Here is a 17,333-nt window from a genome sequence, read left to right on the forward strand (position 1 = left end):
CAAAACAGCGAGAAGGGTAGGTGAACTACAGGCCCTCTCAATCAGAGAACACTACTTAAAGGGAATCTGTCACCCCAAAATTCGCATGCCGGTTGGTTATCTACAGCCATTCTGTAATGCTGTAGATAAGCCCCCGATGTAACCTGCAAGGTAAGAAAAAGAGGTTAGATTATACTCACCCAATGGCGGTCTGGTCCGATGGGCATCGCGGTCTGGGTCCAGCGACTCCCATCTTCATATGATGACGTCTTCTTTGCTTCCTGCCGCGTCTCCTGCGCAGGCGTACTTTATCTGCCCTGTTGAGGGCAAAGTACTGCAGTGCGCATGTGCCGGGAAAGGTCAGAGACAGCGCCTGCGCACTGCAGTACTTTGCTCTGCCCTCAACAGGCCAGATAAAGTACGCCTGCGCAGGAGCCGCAGTAAGAAGCAAAGAAGAGGACGTCATCGTATGAAGATGGGAGGCGCTGGACCCGGACCGTGATGCCCATTGGACCGGACCGAGACTGCCCCTGGGTGAGTATAATATAACTTTTTCTTATCCTTCAGGTTACATCAGGGGCTTATCTACAGCATTACAGAATCCTGTAGATAAGCCCCTGGTGCTGGTGGCCTTAGCTTATAGGCGAATTTTGGGGTGACAGATTCCCTTTAAGAACCCTACGGGGCAGAATTATTTTCTGCCTAGATCCATCAGTTCCATAGCTCCCAAGAAATTGTGCTGCAGCCTTTTTGGCAGAACCCGTCCAATGCTAAGGAAACGGAGTTCCATACTCTAGACGAACAAAGAACAGTCCTTCACTATCTTCAAAGGTCAAGACCATGGAGGAAGGCCTAGAGTGTCTTCATACAACACTTTGGGGAAAGAAAAAGGATAAAGAGCTTTCAAAAGCACGATTGGAAATTGGATTAAAAAGGCAATTTGTGGAGCTTACGGAAACCAAGGAATGATACCTCTAGAGAAGTTGACAGCACACTTCACCTGAGCTATGTCAGCCTCATGGGCTGAGAGGGCAAGCGCCTCCATCGAGCAGATCTGCAGAGATGCCACTTGGTCCTCGGTTCATACCTTCAAAATATTACAGGCTAGATTTAATGTCCAATACCGATTTTGTCTTTGGATAGTTCTCCAGGCCATTGTCTCCCCTAAATAATGATTCTTTGGCATTCCTTTTATGTGGAGGGTGACGAGAGAAAATAGAATTAGACTTACCAGTAGTTCCATTTCTAGGAACCCTCCACGACAGCATGGATAATCCCACCCTATTATTTTTTGTTTTATTTGGGTGATATAAATAAATACTGAAGCATTCTTTCTTGTGTAGTTCTTTATAAAAAAAAACACTGGAGAGAATAAGTGGGGTGGCAATCTGAATGATGCTACTGCACAGGCACCATTTTGATTAAGAATTTTTTCTCCAAGAAAATTTATATGACAAATTCAAATGAAAATATGGATATTATAGATCGTCTCATGCTATAGCACAAGCTTCGCCGCCTGCATGATGAATGTAATTTCTTTTTCTTTTCAAGCAATAAGATATGCAGTATGTAAACTACTGTAGGGGGCGGGTCAGTGAGCGATCAGTGACCTGTCAGAAGCCATACTGATGAATACCTAAGCAGAGCACCACATGAAGATCCCCCCGAAGCACGAGCATATCATTAACAAAACAACACAGATTAAACAACAACCACAAGACTGATTTCATCAAGTGAAGTATCATTTTAATCAGTATAACGGCGCCGACCTGACACTGTCTGTAGGATACTGTGCACAATCCTGCTGACAGCTTCCCTTTAAATCAGTGGTTCACAACTCCAGGCCTCGAGGGCCGCCAACAGTGCAGGTTTTGTGCAGGTTGGATTCCAACCCCTGTGCAATACTAAGGAAATCCTGAAAACCTGCACTGTTGGCGGCCCTCGAGGCCTGGAGTTGGGGACCACTGCTTTAACCCTTTCACGACATGCGCCGTACATGTACAGCTCATGCCGTGAATCCCCCTTTGATGTGGGCTCCGGCGGTGAGCCCGCATCAAAGTCGCGACATGTCAGCTGTTTTGTACAGCTGACATGTGCGCGCAATAGCGGCGGGTGAAATCGCTATTCACCCGCCGCTATTAACCTGTTAAATGCTGATGTCAAACACAGACAGCGGCATTTAACTACCGCATCCGGCCGGGCGGCCGGAAATGAGGTCATCGCCGACCCCCGTCACATGATCGGGGGTCGGCGATGCATCAGGAAGGTAACCATAGAGGTCCTTGAGACCTCTATGGTTACTGATGCAGGCCTGCTGTGAGCGCCCCCCTGTGGTCGGCGCTCACAGCACACCTGCATTTCAGCTACATAGCAGCGATCTGATGATCGCTGCTATGTAGCAGAGCCGATTAGGCTATGCTAGCTTCTAGCCTCCCATGGAGGCTATTGAAGCATGGCACAAGTAAAAAAAAAATGTTTTTAAAAATATGAAAAAAATATAAAAAATATAAAATTTTAAATCACCCCCCTTTCGCCCCATCCTAAATAAAACAATAAAAAAAAAAATCAAACATACACATATTTGGTATCGCCGCGTTCAGAATCGCCTGATCTATCAATTAAAAAAAAGCATTAACCTGATTGCTAAACGGCGTAGCGAGAAAAACGAAAAATGGAGACGCTACGGGTATCGGAATATGGCACTCTTTTTTTTTTTTTTTAAGCAAAGTTTGGAATTTTTTTCACCACTTGGATAAAAAATAAACTAGACATGTTAGGTGTCTATGAACTCGAAATGACCTAGAGAATCATAATGGCGGGTTAGTTTTAGCATTTAGTGAACCTAGCAAAAAAGCCAAACAAAAAACAAGTGTGGGATTGCACTTTTTTTGCAATTTCACCGCACTTGGAATTTTTTTCCCGTTTTCTAGTAAAGGACATGGTAAAACCAATGGTGTCGTTAAAAAGTACAACTTGTCCCGCAAAAAATAAGCCCTCACATGACCATATTGACGGAAAAATAAAAAAGTTATGGCTCAGCGAAGGAGGGAAGTGAAAAACGAAAACGCAAAAATGAAAAAGGGCCGCGACTTGAAGGGGATAAATAGTGTAGAAATGGTTTTCCTTGTGGCAAAATATGGCAACATTTTTGCACTGTTTTACTCAGCCCCCTTGCATAAACAAAAAAAATGCAAAAAAGAGTAACATTAAAAAGACAAATTGCAACCAAAATATTCAATATCCCATTTGACGCCAGTTACAGACAAAGCTGCGTTGAAAATGTTTTTTTTTTCAATGTAGGGTGCTTTTAACGGAGACTTAAGATATCAGTAATGTTGACATTGCCCACGCCAATCTAGCATGAGAGCTAGCTAGAGAAAAATAGTTAAAGGGTTAATCTCTTAAGCAGGGCGTGTGGCACTTTCAGGCTATTTCCCATAGACATTGTATGCACGGCCTCCCAGCTTCCATTAACCCTGGGCTCCTCCGCTGCTGCAGCATGGAAAAGCGCACAGATCGTGGTGCTGGTCAGACCAGTTCATCAGGAACGCACCGGCCCCCGCAGTAAGACGAGAATAACCCTTTAGGCCACGTGCACACGTTCAGCATTTGGTCAGTATTTGTAAGCCAAAGCCATGAGTGAGTAAAAAAAAATAATGCAGAAGTGGTGACTTGTTTCTATTATATTTTTCCACGTCTAGTTTTGGCTTTCAAATACTGATGTAAAATACTGAACATGTATTTGGCCCATCACTTCTGGCTGCTTTGTAGCATAAATGTTAGCCAATTTGTGAGCGATCCTGTAATCAATTGCCTCAAATCACTTCTAAAGCTGCACTGAAAATTCTTGAAAAAAAAACATTTAAATACATAGATTAAAAAAAAATCCTGAGAAATATATACAGTATATAAAAAATCTTCTGTGTGAAAAAGAACAGGAGCCTGGCCATATTGCCCACCGAGCTGCAGCAAAGCCTCTCCCCTCCAGATCACTGAACTCCAGCCTCTTGACTAACCAGCCCGGAGCTGGAGATGGGTGTGAGCAGCAGGATTAGTTTTGTTCATGACTGCATTACGACACATGTGTAACTTACTGTCATGCGACTGTTTTTAGTCATTAAGTGTCATGTCACATGTAACCTAAATCATTCTACGTTTCCTGCGTATTAAGGATGTTAATAATAAAAGTGAGATCATGCTTCATATTTTTCCCCACACTCTTCATATTCCCGAAATATTTCGCTGATTAAGAACTCGTCTTTCGTCTCGGGCTGTGGAAGTGCAAGAAAAAGAGAACAGTATGAGGCTTACAGGAGAGGACATGGACACTCTGCCAAGGCTGGCCGGGCACCGCTGCTTACCTCTAGGTAGATTTCTTCGGCGGCTGACAGCTGCGCTTCCAGACCAGGCAGAATGTCATCATACAAGCCCTTCACAATTGCTAAAATGAGAGAAATAGGATAGAACAGGTGCATGACCACAAATATTTTCCTCCTTAAAAGGTGTAAATACTTTTATGCCCAACGATGACAAAAGTATTCTCTGAATGATACCTTTATTGGCTAACCAGAAAAAAATATATGTTTGCAAGCTTTCAGATCACAGAGGCTCCTCCTTCAGGCTTGACTACAAATGAATTGTATTAACCCCTTAACGACCGCCAATACGCCTTTTAATGGTGGCAGTTAAGGGTACTTATTCCTCAGCGTCGCTTTTTAACGGCACTGAGAAATAAGATTATAGCACCCCCCGTCAGAAATTCTCCAGGGTCTCAGCTACTGGGGGTAGCTGAGACACCAGAGAACATGATTCGGGTCGTTTTTTTTACTGACCCCAGTGTTGGAATAACGGTAACCAAAAAAAAACAAACTGATTTCTCAGTTAATTTCTCCTCTGATATGATCATATTACATCAGAGGAGAGAGAAATTGGGTCCCCCGAGCCCACCCCGATACCTCCGGTGTCTCTGGACCGTCCTGCTTCCCCTGGTCCTGTCCCCCGGCTGTTGGCGTCTTCTTCCGGGAAGAAAATGGCGGGCACATGCGCAGTGCGCCTGCTGGCTGGCACCGGTGGAAAATTTTTCCTATTGGTTCATTTTGATCACTGTGATAGACCCTAACACAGTGATCAAAATAAAAAAAATAGTAAATGAACCCCCCCTTTTATCACCCCTCAGGTCAAAAAATAAAAAAAATGTATTTACATTAGGGTTAGGTTTTGGTTAGGGTTGGGTTAGGATTGGGACTAGGGTAATGGTTTGGTTTGGATTATGGTTACAAGTGTGTTGGGGTTAGGGTTGGAGTTAGAATTGAAGGGGTTCCGCTGTTTGGGTACATCAGGGGGTCTCCAAACGTGACATGGCGCCCACCATTGATTCCAGACAATTTTGCGTTCAAGTCAAAACGGTGCTCCCTCCCTTGCGCCCAAACAGTTTAGTAAATAAATGTGTGCACAGCTTGTAACATGTGGTGCCCAGGTAGGTCCCAACACCTCAATTATATATAATAAAACCTGGCACTAAACTTATATTTTGGAAGCGAATTTATTTGTCAGCAACAAAACGTTTCGGTCACCAATTTGACCTTTATCAGTTACGTATAGTGGAAGGTGTATGAGAGAAGTGTGCCTATGTAGGCAAATGGTAGTTAGCTTCCTTGGTCTATGTAGAAAAATGGTATGCATAAGGCAGCCGCAAGTGTGTGGCGTAGTAGACGCGGTGTCCACCGCCCATACTTCCCTCTGCAGCTTATTCGGCAAAGGCTATAGCTTGCCGAATAAGTGGTAACCCATGCAAATTCGCTCATCTCTAATACTGACCCACCAGACTAACTTCAAATGTGAGGTGGTCCATAAAAAAATATTTTTTTGTAAATTTAGTTTGAAAAATGAGAAATCGATGGTCAACTTTTAACCTTTATAAAGTTCTAACACAAAAAAATTGTTTCCAAAATTGTGCTGATGTAAAGTTGACGTGGGAAATGTTATGTATTAACTACAGGGTGGGCCATTTATATGGATACACCTAAATAAAATGGGAATGGTTGGTGATATCAACTTCCTGTTTGTGACACATTATTTATTATATGGGAGGGGGAAAATTTTTCAAAATGGGTGGTGACCACGGTGGCCATTTTGAATACAACTTTTTTCAATGGGAAGAGTGTCATGTGACACATCAAACTTATTGAGAACTTCACAAGAAAAACAATGGTGTGCTTAGTTGTAACGCAACTTTATTCTTTCATGAGATATTTACAAGTTTATGACCTCTTATAAAATGTGTTCAAAGTGCTGCCCATTGTGTTGGATTGTCAATGCAACCCTCTTCTCCCATTCTTGACACACTGATAGAAATACCACAGAAGAAATGCTGGCACAGGCTTCCAGTATCCATTGTTTCACATGCTGCACATCTTGTAGTATCTTCACAGCATAGACCAGGGGTCCCCAACTCCAGGCCTCGAGGGCCGCCAACAGTGCAGGTTATCAGGATTTCTTTAGTATTGCATCGGTGGTAATGTGATCATCTGCACAGGTGATGATTCCAACCCCTGTGCAATACTAAGGAAATCCTGAAAACCTGCACTGTTGGCGACCCTCGAGGCCTGGAGTTGGGGACCACTGGCATAGACAATTGCCTTCAGATAAAATTCTAAGGGGGTCAGATCGGGAGACCTTGGTGGCCATTCAACTGGCCCACAACGACCAATCCACTTTCCCGGAAACTGTTCATGTAGGAATGCTCAGACCTGTCACTCATAATGTGGTGGTGGCACCATCTTGCTGGAAAAACTCAGGGAACGTGCCATCTTCAGTGCATATAGAGGGCAAAACATCATCATGTAGCAATTTCAGATATGCAGTGGCATTGAGGTTTCCATTGATGAAGAATGGCCCCTGTGATGAGGGAACAGCGCCATCTTGGATACGGGCATACTAACAGAGATTGGCGTGACTCCATTTTGTTTCCCGGTCACAGGTCTGCAGAGATGAGTGCTCCTGGCCCCCACCTTTTCTCATGGATATAGGGATTTTTGTGTTACTCACCGTAAAATCCTTTTCTCCGAGACGCTCATTGGGGGACACAGGACTGTGGGTGTATGCTTCTGCCGCCAGGAGGCTGACACTAAGTAAACTTGAAAAAAAGTTAGCTCCTCCTCCATCGTATACACCCTGACACTGGCTACCAGAGACTCCAGTTTGGTGCAAAAAGCAGTAGGAGAACAAAACACAAAAAATAATATAACAGCATAAATACAGAAAACTTATGTCTAGAAAAGATCCTACTGACTAATGTAATCAGATATAACCAAAGCAGCCATAAGGCTACCAGGGAGGGAGCTGTGTCCCCCAATGAGCGTCTCGGAGAAAAGGATTTTACAGTGAGTAACACAAAAATCCCTATTTCTCCTTCGCCTCATTGGGGGACACAGGACTGTGGGATGTCCTAAAGCAGTCCCTGGGTGGGAAAAATAACTCACCAGTAAAAGACATCCAGATGATGGTTGTCTATAAATGCGCCACTGCCGCTTGAAGAATCCTTCTACCCAGACTTGCATCTGCAGAGGTCTGGGAGTGGACATTATAATGTTTGACAAACGTATGCAGACTAGACCAGGTCGCAGCCTTGCAAACCTGTTCTGCTGATGCCTGGTGCCGAATGGCCCAGGAAGCCCCCACTGCTCTAGTCGAATGAGCCTTGATTCCGGCCGGAACCGTCATGCCCATAGAGCGATAAGCCTCCTGAATGGTCGCCCTTATCCACCTGGACAGGGTAGATTTTGAAGCCGCGCATCCCTTCCTGCGACCCTGCGGAAGGACAAACAGAGCATCTGTCTGGAGAAAAGGAGCCGTTAGGGAAACGTACCTCCTCAGAGCCCTCACCAGATCCAACGTATGGAGAGCTTTTTCTACACGGTGCGTAGGTGCTGGACAAAAAGAGGGCAGAACAATATCTTCATTGATGTGGAATGATGAAACAACCTTCGGCAAAAAGGACGGTGCTGGTCTGAGCACTACCTTGTCCTGATGAAAACGCAAAAAAGGGGGACGACAAGAAAGGGCTGCCAGCTCCGATACCCTTCTTATGGACGTTATGGCCACTAAAAATACGACTTTCCAAGAAAGAAACATCAAAGAAACATCTTGAAGAGGCTCAAAAGGAGCGTTCTGTAAAGCCCTTAAGACCAGATTAAGGTCCCAAGCTTCCAAAGGAGTCTTATAAGGAGGGACCTTATGAGCGACTCCCTGGAAAAAAGTCAATCTTGCGCTGAAAAAGGACTGATAAAGCTGAAATCTGCCTTTTAAGGGTACTTGGAGCAAGCCCAGAATCAAGGCCTGCTTGAAGGAAGGCTAGAATGTTTGGAACGGAAAAACGCAGAGGAGGCAGCCCGCGCTCTCTACACCAGGAAAGAAACACCTTCCAAGTGTGATAATAAATCCTGGCCGAGACGGACTTACGTGCACTGATCATGGTATCAGCCACTTCTTGAGAAAACCCTGCCTGAGTTAAAACCCAAGATTCAACGGCCAGGCCGTCAAACGTAGGACCTCTGAGTTCTGGTGGTAGATCGGCCCTTGAGATAGAAGATCCGGCCGAGCGGGGAGCCGCCAAGGAACCCCGGCGAGAAGTTGTACCAGGTCTGCATACCAGGTCCGTCGTGGCCAATCCGGAGCGATCAGGATGGCCGGCACTCTCTCTGATTTGATCTTCTTGATTACCCTCGGGAGCAGTGCCAGAGGAGGGAACAGATAAGAGAGATGAAACTGGTTCCAAGACAGTACCAGCGCATCCACGGCGATTGCCTGGGGGTCTCGGTACCGAGAGACAAAACTGGACACCTTGGCATTCATCTTGGACGCCATTAGATCCACGTCCGGAGTCCCCCAAAGATGGCATATCTGCAAAAATACCTCGGGATGGAGAGACCATTCCCCGGAGGCTAGACCCTGACGGCTTAGAAAATCTGCCGCCCAGTTTTCTTCGCCCGGAATGTGGACCGCTGAGATCACAGAGTGATTTCTCTCCGCCCAGAGTAGAATTTGTTTTACCTCCTGCATGGCTGCCTTGCTGCGGGTGCCCCCCGGTGATTTATGTAGGCTACCGCTGTGGCGTTGTCCGATTGAATTCGGACAGGGCGACCTGCCAGAAGATGGTGGAAATGTAACAAGGCTAGTCGAACTGCTCGAATCTCTAAGATATTGATGGGGAGATCTGATTCCCGAGGAGACCAGCGTCCCTGAGCTGTGTGATGAAAAAACACCGCTCCCCAACCCAGGAGACTGGCATCTGTGGAAACCACTAGCCAATTGGTTGGGGGAGAGGGCTTCCCCCTGAGTAGAGATGAACTGTTTAGCCACCAAGAGAGGGCCTGCCTGGCCTGGAGAGACAACCGAAATCTGCGGTTGAGAGAGGATTTCTGTTCCACACTGATAAGATTGCTTGTTGGAGGGGTCGAAGATGAAGCTGCGCAAACGGAACTGCCTCTATAGTTGCAACCATCATTCCTAACACCCTCATGCCAGACCGAATCGTATGAGGGTACGGTTGTTGAAGGTTCCTCACTTCCCGCCGAAGTTACTGAACCGCCGCACAACCTGCCCTACCCTCTCCTAGTGTTTCATCACCCATCCCCTACAGACTGTGAGCCCTCGCGGGCAGGGTCCTCCCTCCTTATGTACCCGTGTGCCTGTTATCTGCTCATGTTTAATGTATTTGTCTATATTTGCCTCGTATTCACATGTAAAGCGCCATGGAATAAATGGCGCTATAAAAATGTATAATAATAATAAAAGGGCTAGGACCTTGTCCTGGGGAAGGATTGATGGGGCTTGAGAGGTGTCGAAGATCATGCCTAAAAATGAGATCTTCCGAGACGGCTGTAGGGATGACTTCCTTAAATTTACCAGCCAACCTAGACGAGAAAGGGTGTCCAGAGTGATGCCGACATTTTCCCTGCAAGATTGAAAAGTCGGTCCCTTGATCAGCAGATTGTCTAGGTATGGCAAGACAACTATACCTCGGGAGTGCAGAATGGACACCACAGTAGACATGACCTTTGTGAACACCCTGGGAGCGGAGGCCAGCCCGAAGGGTAATGCCGTGAATTGAAAGTGTAGATTGTTTACGGCAAATCGGAGAAATCTTTGATGAGGCGGAAAGATGGGAATATGTAGATAAGCATCCTGAATGTCTACTGAGGTCAAAAACTCTTCCTTTTCCAGAGAGGCGATGACTGACCGGAGAGACTCCATCCGAAAGTGACGAACGCGGACAAACCTGTTTAAGAGTTTGAGATCTAGGATAGGCTTCACTGCTCCGTCCTTTTTGGGCACTACAAAAAGATTGGAATAAAAGCCCTGAAACCTTTCCTCCCTTGGAACAGGCGAAATGACACCGCTGATACGAAGGGACTCTACGGAATTGAACAGGCTTAGACGGAGAGACTCGGACCTGGGAAGACGGGATGGGAAGAACTGGGGAGGAGGCAGCTGAACCAGCTCTATTTTGTACCCTGATGATACGAGCTCTCCAACCCACCGGTCGTGGATTACCTGAAGCCAGACCTGGCGAAATAAAAGTAGACGTCCGCCTACTTTGTTGGCGACACCCAGAGGAGGCCTCCAGACACTTAGCCGAAAATCTTTGAGTCCTAGATCCTCTGGATCTAGTAGACTGGGGACGCATTCTTCCCTCCTGGCTGGCCGTATAAGAGATCCGACCGTCTCGGTCCTGATTGGGTCGACCCTGCGCAGGAGAGCCTGATGCTGGGGCCCATCTAACATTGCGAAAGGTTCTAAAACGGGCCTGAAATTGGCGACGAAAAGGCTGTCTAGCCCTCTGCTGAGGAAGAAACTTACTTTTCCCTCCTGTGGAGTCAGAAATGAGCTGATCCAGCTTCTCTCCGAACAAACGACCACAGTGATACGGTAGGGATGCAAGTGATTTTTTAGAGGTAGAATCAGCCCGCCAGGACCTTAACCAAAGGGCCCTTCTGATGGCAATAGCATTAGACACAGCCGAAGAAGCACAATCTGCTGCATCTAGGGACGCGTTAATCAGATAGCTACCAGCCAGTGCTACCTGAGATGACATTTCCGCCAATTCTGCTGACAAATTACCTTCTTGAAGAGCCTTTGATAACGACTCCGACCAAGATATCATAGCCCTGGCAACCCAAGTTGCCGCAAAGGAAGGAAAAAGAGCCGAACTTGAGGCCTCAAAGACAGAACGAGCCAAGCTCTCTATAAGACGATCCGTAGGATCCTTAATCGATGAGCCATTAGGCAGAGATAGCAACGTGCTAGAGGCTAAACGGGACACTGGAGGATCTACAGAAGGATTTTCTGCCCATTTACTACAAAGTTCTGAAGCAAAGGGATACCTAGCCTTCAGAGCTCTTTGCCCTGAAAAGCACTTGTCCGGGTGCTCCCGGTTGCGTCGAATCAAGTCCTCAAACTCAGGGTGAGAGGAAAAAACCCTATGGGCCCGTTTAGCCCGCTTAAAAGAGACCTTATGATCAGAGGATGAGGCGAGCTCGTCCTCTATCCCCAAAGACTGATTCACAGCCTCAATTAGGCTATCTACAGACTCCTGAAACCCAGGATTCTCAAAATTAAGGGACCCTTCTGACTCGTAGTCAGTCTCAACTTCCCCGCTTTCTGCAGGGGAAGGAGAACGAGATACGGAACTCCAGGATGCGGAAGCACCTGAAAGCCTGGGCGACGCTGTGCGAATCCGCTTTCCATGCGTCTGTCTAGAGTGAGCGCGGCCCCTGCAGGCCGAAGGCTCCTGAGACCCCGAGGCCCTCTCCGAGACAGGTGGACTACTGGCCCTGGCTGCCGGGGTCTGCAGAGATTTGATCGCTTCAGTAAGGGACGCCATGGATTGCGACAAGGACGCGACCCATTCCGGCGGAGCTGCCCCAGCATCTGCTTGAGGAACCGGAGCCGGAGAGACTACTGGAGAACTGGCAGGGGGGGGCTCCTGGGCGCGTTCAGAGTCACAGGCCTCGCAGAGGCGATTACTTTGGGTGTGCGGAAAAGGGGAGGGACCGCCAATCAACGCTGCGGCCTGGAGCAGGCCTGAAGCCGGGGCCTCAATTTTTCCCCTTCAGAGAGAGGAGAAGCCGGAACCGGAAGTGACGCGCCGGAGGGGGCGGGGCCTCACAGCGCGCTGAACGGAAGTCCCAGGCTCCAGGCAGGACGCTACCCCACGCCCGAAGGAGGCTAGGCAAGGCCTGAAGCCTCTGGGGGATAGCGACACCGCCACATTATACCGCCGCCTAACGCTGCAGCGCCGGATCACGCTGCAGCGCCGTAGTCCCAACGCCGCAGAGCCGGAACACGCTGCAGCGCCACAGTCCTAACGCCACAGCGCCGGATCACGCTGCAGCGCCGACTCACACCACCCGAGAAGGAGCCACCGCGCTCCCGGAGGACGCAGCAGCAGGTAATGCCAGGAGCCCCCCCTTTGTCACACCGCACTCCAGAGAGGGGGAAGACAAATGACGGTGCAGGAACCCTATCTCCATTATCCCAGGATAAGGAGAGGGACCGTCCACCACCCCAGCGAACACCGCCGAGCAGGGGTGTAGGAATCAGGGGGGAACACATGGACATCTACAGGCACCTGTACAGCCTGGAGTCTAGCTACCTCAGGGTGGTCAGGGCCAAGTCCAGTGAAGGATCCCACGTAGCGGAAAAGGATACGTGGAAAAAATTCGTACTTGCCCGTAGATGGTTTGGGGAGATCGGACCCTCAAAAAGGTCCGTCGCCCCCTCAATCCAAAGATGTTGAAAATTGGGTCCAAAGAATCCAGGACCCAGAGATGTGCCTCCTTGAGACACTAAGCATAAACTCGAGTCTCTGGTAGCCAGTGTCAGGGTGTATACGATGGAGGAGGAGCTAACTTTTTTTTCAAGTTTACTTAGTGTCAGCCTCCTGGCGGCATAAGCATACACCCACAGTCCTGTGTCGCCCAATGAGGCGAAGGAGAAAAAGTTCCTTTTAGCATGGTAATAGAATTAAGCTCAGTGTAGCAGGCAGAAGGTACTTCAAAGCCACACCAGCAGGGGACAAGAAGGTGCCTGGGGGCTTAATTAAAGCACGCAGATCAAGTGGCCACAGAATACACGTCTATTATGGCCTTCCAGTCGAACCGTCTCCAACATGGAATCGTGAATTATGGATGCATCGTCTGAGCTACAGGCTCATAAAAAATATCCCCCTCGCCCTAAAGAAATTGCGCATCTGACAGTGCAACTCCCGGGTCCGTGGGAGTTCTGAAACCTGAGATATGGAGATCAGCCTCCCACAGCGACCGAATGGGTCCGGGATTGGTCCCTGGGCGACCGGCAGAACAAACCTTGTGCGCTGGTACTGATCCGACCACACAGAGCAGTTATCCCATTTATTAGATATTGGAATAAATCTTGCAGGGAGGCTGAGAGGTGGAGAATGCTAGCCCACCCAGTTACAGGGGGGGAGGGGACATGGAAGGTTTAAGAGCTGAGGACACTTGGAGAGACACTGAGACAGAACAGAGGAAGATGACTAACTAAGGAAATAAGGAAGAGGGCATATGCCAGCCAGAGGGGAGCAAGTACACGCTTTCTGGGGGCTGCCCGGCAACTAAGTCTTGGACCTGCGGAATGCTGAGTCCCCCGGATTCCACAAGCGACCTTCAACCTGGTACATTGACCTCCAGCTTTATACCTTTATGCCTTGTATTATTATTGTTATATTTTACTCTGACTGTAACTCTTGATATATTTTGACTGTATATTCCTTGTAATTACCTAGCGTGCCTTTAAGGCAATTAAATCATAAATTAATTTTGGGCTGATCCATTTACTCTGATTGCGAATCTTAGAATACCCAACGTGGGTAACAGGCCAGTCTCACCGGCGGTTATTTGCTCTAGGTGCAGTTCCCTTATTAACCTGAGGGACAAAGGGGGCGCCGGAGAGCTGTGCCTGTGTAGTTACGTCATGGATTGGTGACATGGGAGGAACCGGGGTTTCCTTCACAGCCCCACTATCTTTGTACCCCATATACCACACCATATCATCAATTTTTGTGCTCCAAAAGTCTTGGGAGGGATCTATCCACTGTGGGTTAGTGTCAGACCAACAGTGGTGAAATTGTTTGTTAACTTCACCAGTCACAAAAAAGTATGCCTCTTCACTGAACATAATGTTCTGTGTAAACTGAGGGTCCTGTTCCAATTTTTGTTTTGCCCATTCTGCAATTTCAGCCCGCCTATCTGGGTCATCCTCGTTGAGCTGCTGCAGCAGCTGCATTTTGTAAGGGTGCTCTTTGTGAGTAGCTAATATCCCCTGAAGGGATGTTCAACTGATGCCACTCTCCAGTGACATGCTACGCTGTGGGCTCTTGCTGAATGAAGCTAGGACAGCCACTGATGTTTCTTCATTAGTGACAGTTTTCTTGCGTCCACATTTTGGCAAATCCAACACTGAACCTGTTTCACGAAATTTGGCAAGCAGTTTGCTAACTGTAGCATGGGAGATGGGTGATCTCTAAAGAGTTTGTAGATGGAAAAACCTTATTTATGACTTAGTTGGGAAAAAGATCTTAATCTTTCTATATCTCAAGTACAATGGCACAAGGCTTTTAAACTTACATATTCCTCAAATATTTGTGTGTGCTTACATGAGTCATATTATAAAACAGTGTCTAGATGGTACTTTACTCCCTCAAAATTGGCCAGAATTTTTCCAAGTAGATCTCCCGATTGTTGGAGACGATGTGGATTTGTAGGAGATATGACCAATGTATTCTGGGAGTGCCCTAAAATAAGACCCGTATGGTTGGAAATGTCAAAAATAATTAATAAAATAGTTAAACAAAAAATAGATTCAACGCCTCAAAAGGCTTTACTCTCACTTGATTTAGACGAAATTCAAATTTCTTACAAATATATGATAATTCATTTATGTCTACTTACTAAAAATGCTATAGCGACTTTTTGGAGAGAAGATGCTATTCCAAACATAAATTATATTTTAGATAAAATGTCTCTAGACAACTTATATGAGAGGAGTCACACTATAGCAAATAATTACTCTGCGACATATCACAAAAGTTGAAAACCCTGGATTGACTTTGCCTTAGACTGCTTTTATTCCTCTTAAAGGGACAAAGGGAACCAGTCACCCCCTTAGGCGTTTGTAACTAAAAGAGCCACCTTGTGCAGCACTAATGCTGCATTCTGACAAGGTGCCTTTTTAGTTACAAACGCCTTCACATGCTGAAATAAACACTTATAAAATGTGCCCCCACACACCCTGAAATCGTGCCGGGGGCAGGACTTTCCTTCCTAATTAGACGCAGCACAGCTGTCACTCAGGGCCTGTGGGCGCCCCCTCCTCTTGCTGCATTATCGTCCCCAGCGCCCGCGCTGTAAATTTTTTTTCGGGTATGCGCAGTTGCGCTGCCCTTCATATTTACAGTGCAGGCGCCGGGGACGATAATGCAGCAAGAGGAGGTGGCTGTGCTGCGTCTAATTAGGAAGGAAAGTCCCGACCCCGGGGACGATTTCAGGGTTGTGGGGGCACATTTTATAAGTGTTTATTTCAGCGTGTGAAGGCGTTTGTAACTAAAAAGCCACCTTGTCAGAATGCAGCATTAGTGCTGCACAAGGTGGCTCTTTTAGTTTCAAACGCCTGAGGGGGTGACAGGTTCCCTTTAACTCTAAACTTTTAACGACTGAATGTAAACCTAACCGCATATAATAGTGCATACTATACTGTTAGTTCATTTATGTACATATTCCCATTTTTATCCCTCCCCTTTTTTTCCCTTGTGATGTTCCCTAATTAAACAAAATGTTTTTGTTTCAACCTTGTTTCATTTTTGTTTATGTTTGTAAAAACTTTCAATAAAGTTATTTGAAAAAGGAGATGGGTGCTCTCGTAGGGTGCCTTGCATTGAAATCTGCTGTAATGACCCGGGTACTGCGTTCACCAGACATCAACACAATTTCTATCCGCTCCTCACGTGTTAACCTCTGTGACATGTCAATGGCTGTAAACAAAGAGAAACTTGAAAATAACTTATGAAAAAATAAAGTTACATTAAAACCAACGACACCATTGCTTTTCTTGTGAAATTCTCAATAAGTTTGATGAATCACATGACCCTCTTCCCATTGGAAAAAAATATAGTTACTTACCGATAACGGTATTTCTCAGAGCCCATGACGGCACCACGAAGAGAGGGATCCGCCGATCAAGGACAGGAAACCTACAGATAAAAAGGGTGGTACCTCTCTCCCGCATCAGTTGTTTACAGAGCACGAGAGGACCTCCAGGTTATTAACAAACATTTAACATTACTATGAAGCTTAACAGAAAACACCATGTAAGTGTGCACACCCACACGTGAAGGGAGGGAATGTACGGGTGCCGTCATAGGCTCAGAGAAATACCGTTATCGGTAAGTAACTATATTTTTCTCTGTCTCCCATGACGGCTCCACGGAGAGATTGCAGAGACTGTACATTAGGGAGGGACCACCGCTTCCAGAACCGTACTCCCAAAGGTAAGGTCTGAAGAAGAGACTAGATTCAGCTGATAGTGATTAAAGAACGTAGAGGGGGAAGATCGCGTAGTGACTCTACATATCTGTTCTACTGAGGCACTGGCTTTTTCTGCCCAGGAGGCTGCCACCTCTGTTGATGAATGGGCTCTTAATTTTCTCCGGGATGGCCGCTTCATGTGAGGAGTATGTCAGGGTGATGGAGTCCCTTATCCATCTCGCTTGCGTGCCCTTAGAAGCATTTTCGCCACTCTCGAGGACTCTGAAAACACACAAAGAGAGACCTTTGCTTCCTACGCACCCGTGTGGCCGCTAGGTACTGGATTAGGCATTTCCCCACGTCTAGTGTGTGTAAAGGTACCTTCACATTTAGCGACACTGCAGGGATCTAGACAACGATCCCGATCGCTGCAGCGTCGCTGTTTGGTCGCTGGAGAGCTGTCACACAGACAGCTCTCCAGCGACCAACTATGCGAAGTCCCCTGGTAACCAGGGTAAACATCGGGTTACTAAGCGCAGGGCCACACTTAGTAACCCAATGTTTACCCTGGTTACCAGCGTAAACGTAAAAAAAAACAAAACACTACATACTTACATCACCGCTGTGCTTTAAGGCTGGCCGGCGCTGACAGTGCAGAGAAGCAGAGCACCTGGGGACAGACACCGGAATGTAAGTATGTAGTGTTTGTTTTTTTTACGTTTACGCTGGTAACCAGGGTAAACATCGGGTTACTAAGCGTGGCCCTGCGCTTAGTAACCCGATGTTTACCCTGGTTACCAGTGAAGACATCGC

General features: G+C 47.0%; 1 protein-coding gene across 1 annotated transcript in view; it reads right to left on the bottom strand.

Annotated features, from left to right (window-relative positions):
• Positions 1-317: 317 nt before the first annotated feature.
• TTF1 (transcription termination factor 1) overlaps positions 318-17,333 on the bottom strand; it is a 174,865-nt gene continuing 157,849 nt past the window's right edge. The window contains exons 13-14 of the mRNA XM_069747579.1: positions 4,341-4,420; positions 318-4,250 (exon numbers count right to left, since the gene is read on the bottom strand). Coding sequence (XP_069603680.1) covers positions 4,173-4,250; positions 4,341-4,420 — 158 coding nt within the window. The 3' untranslated portion in view covers positions 318-4,172. The remainder of the gene's footprint in view (positions 4,251-4,340; positions 4,421-17,333) is intronic.

The sequence above is a fragment of the Ranitomeya imitator genome, chromosome 2 (genome assembly GCF_032444005.1).
Source record: "Ranitomeya imitator isolate aRanImi1 chromosome 2, aRanImi1.pri, whole genome shotgun sequence".
NCBI classification, from domain to species: domain Eukaryota; kingdom Metazoa; phylum Chordata; class Amphibia; order Anura; family Dendrobatidae; genus Ranitomeya; species Ranitomeya imitator.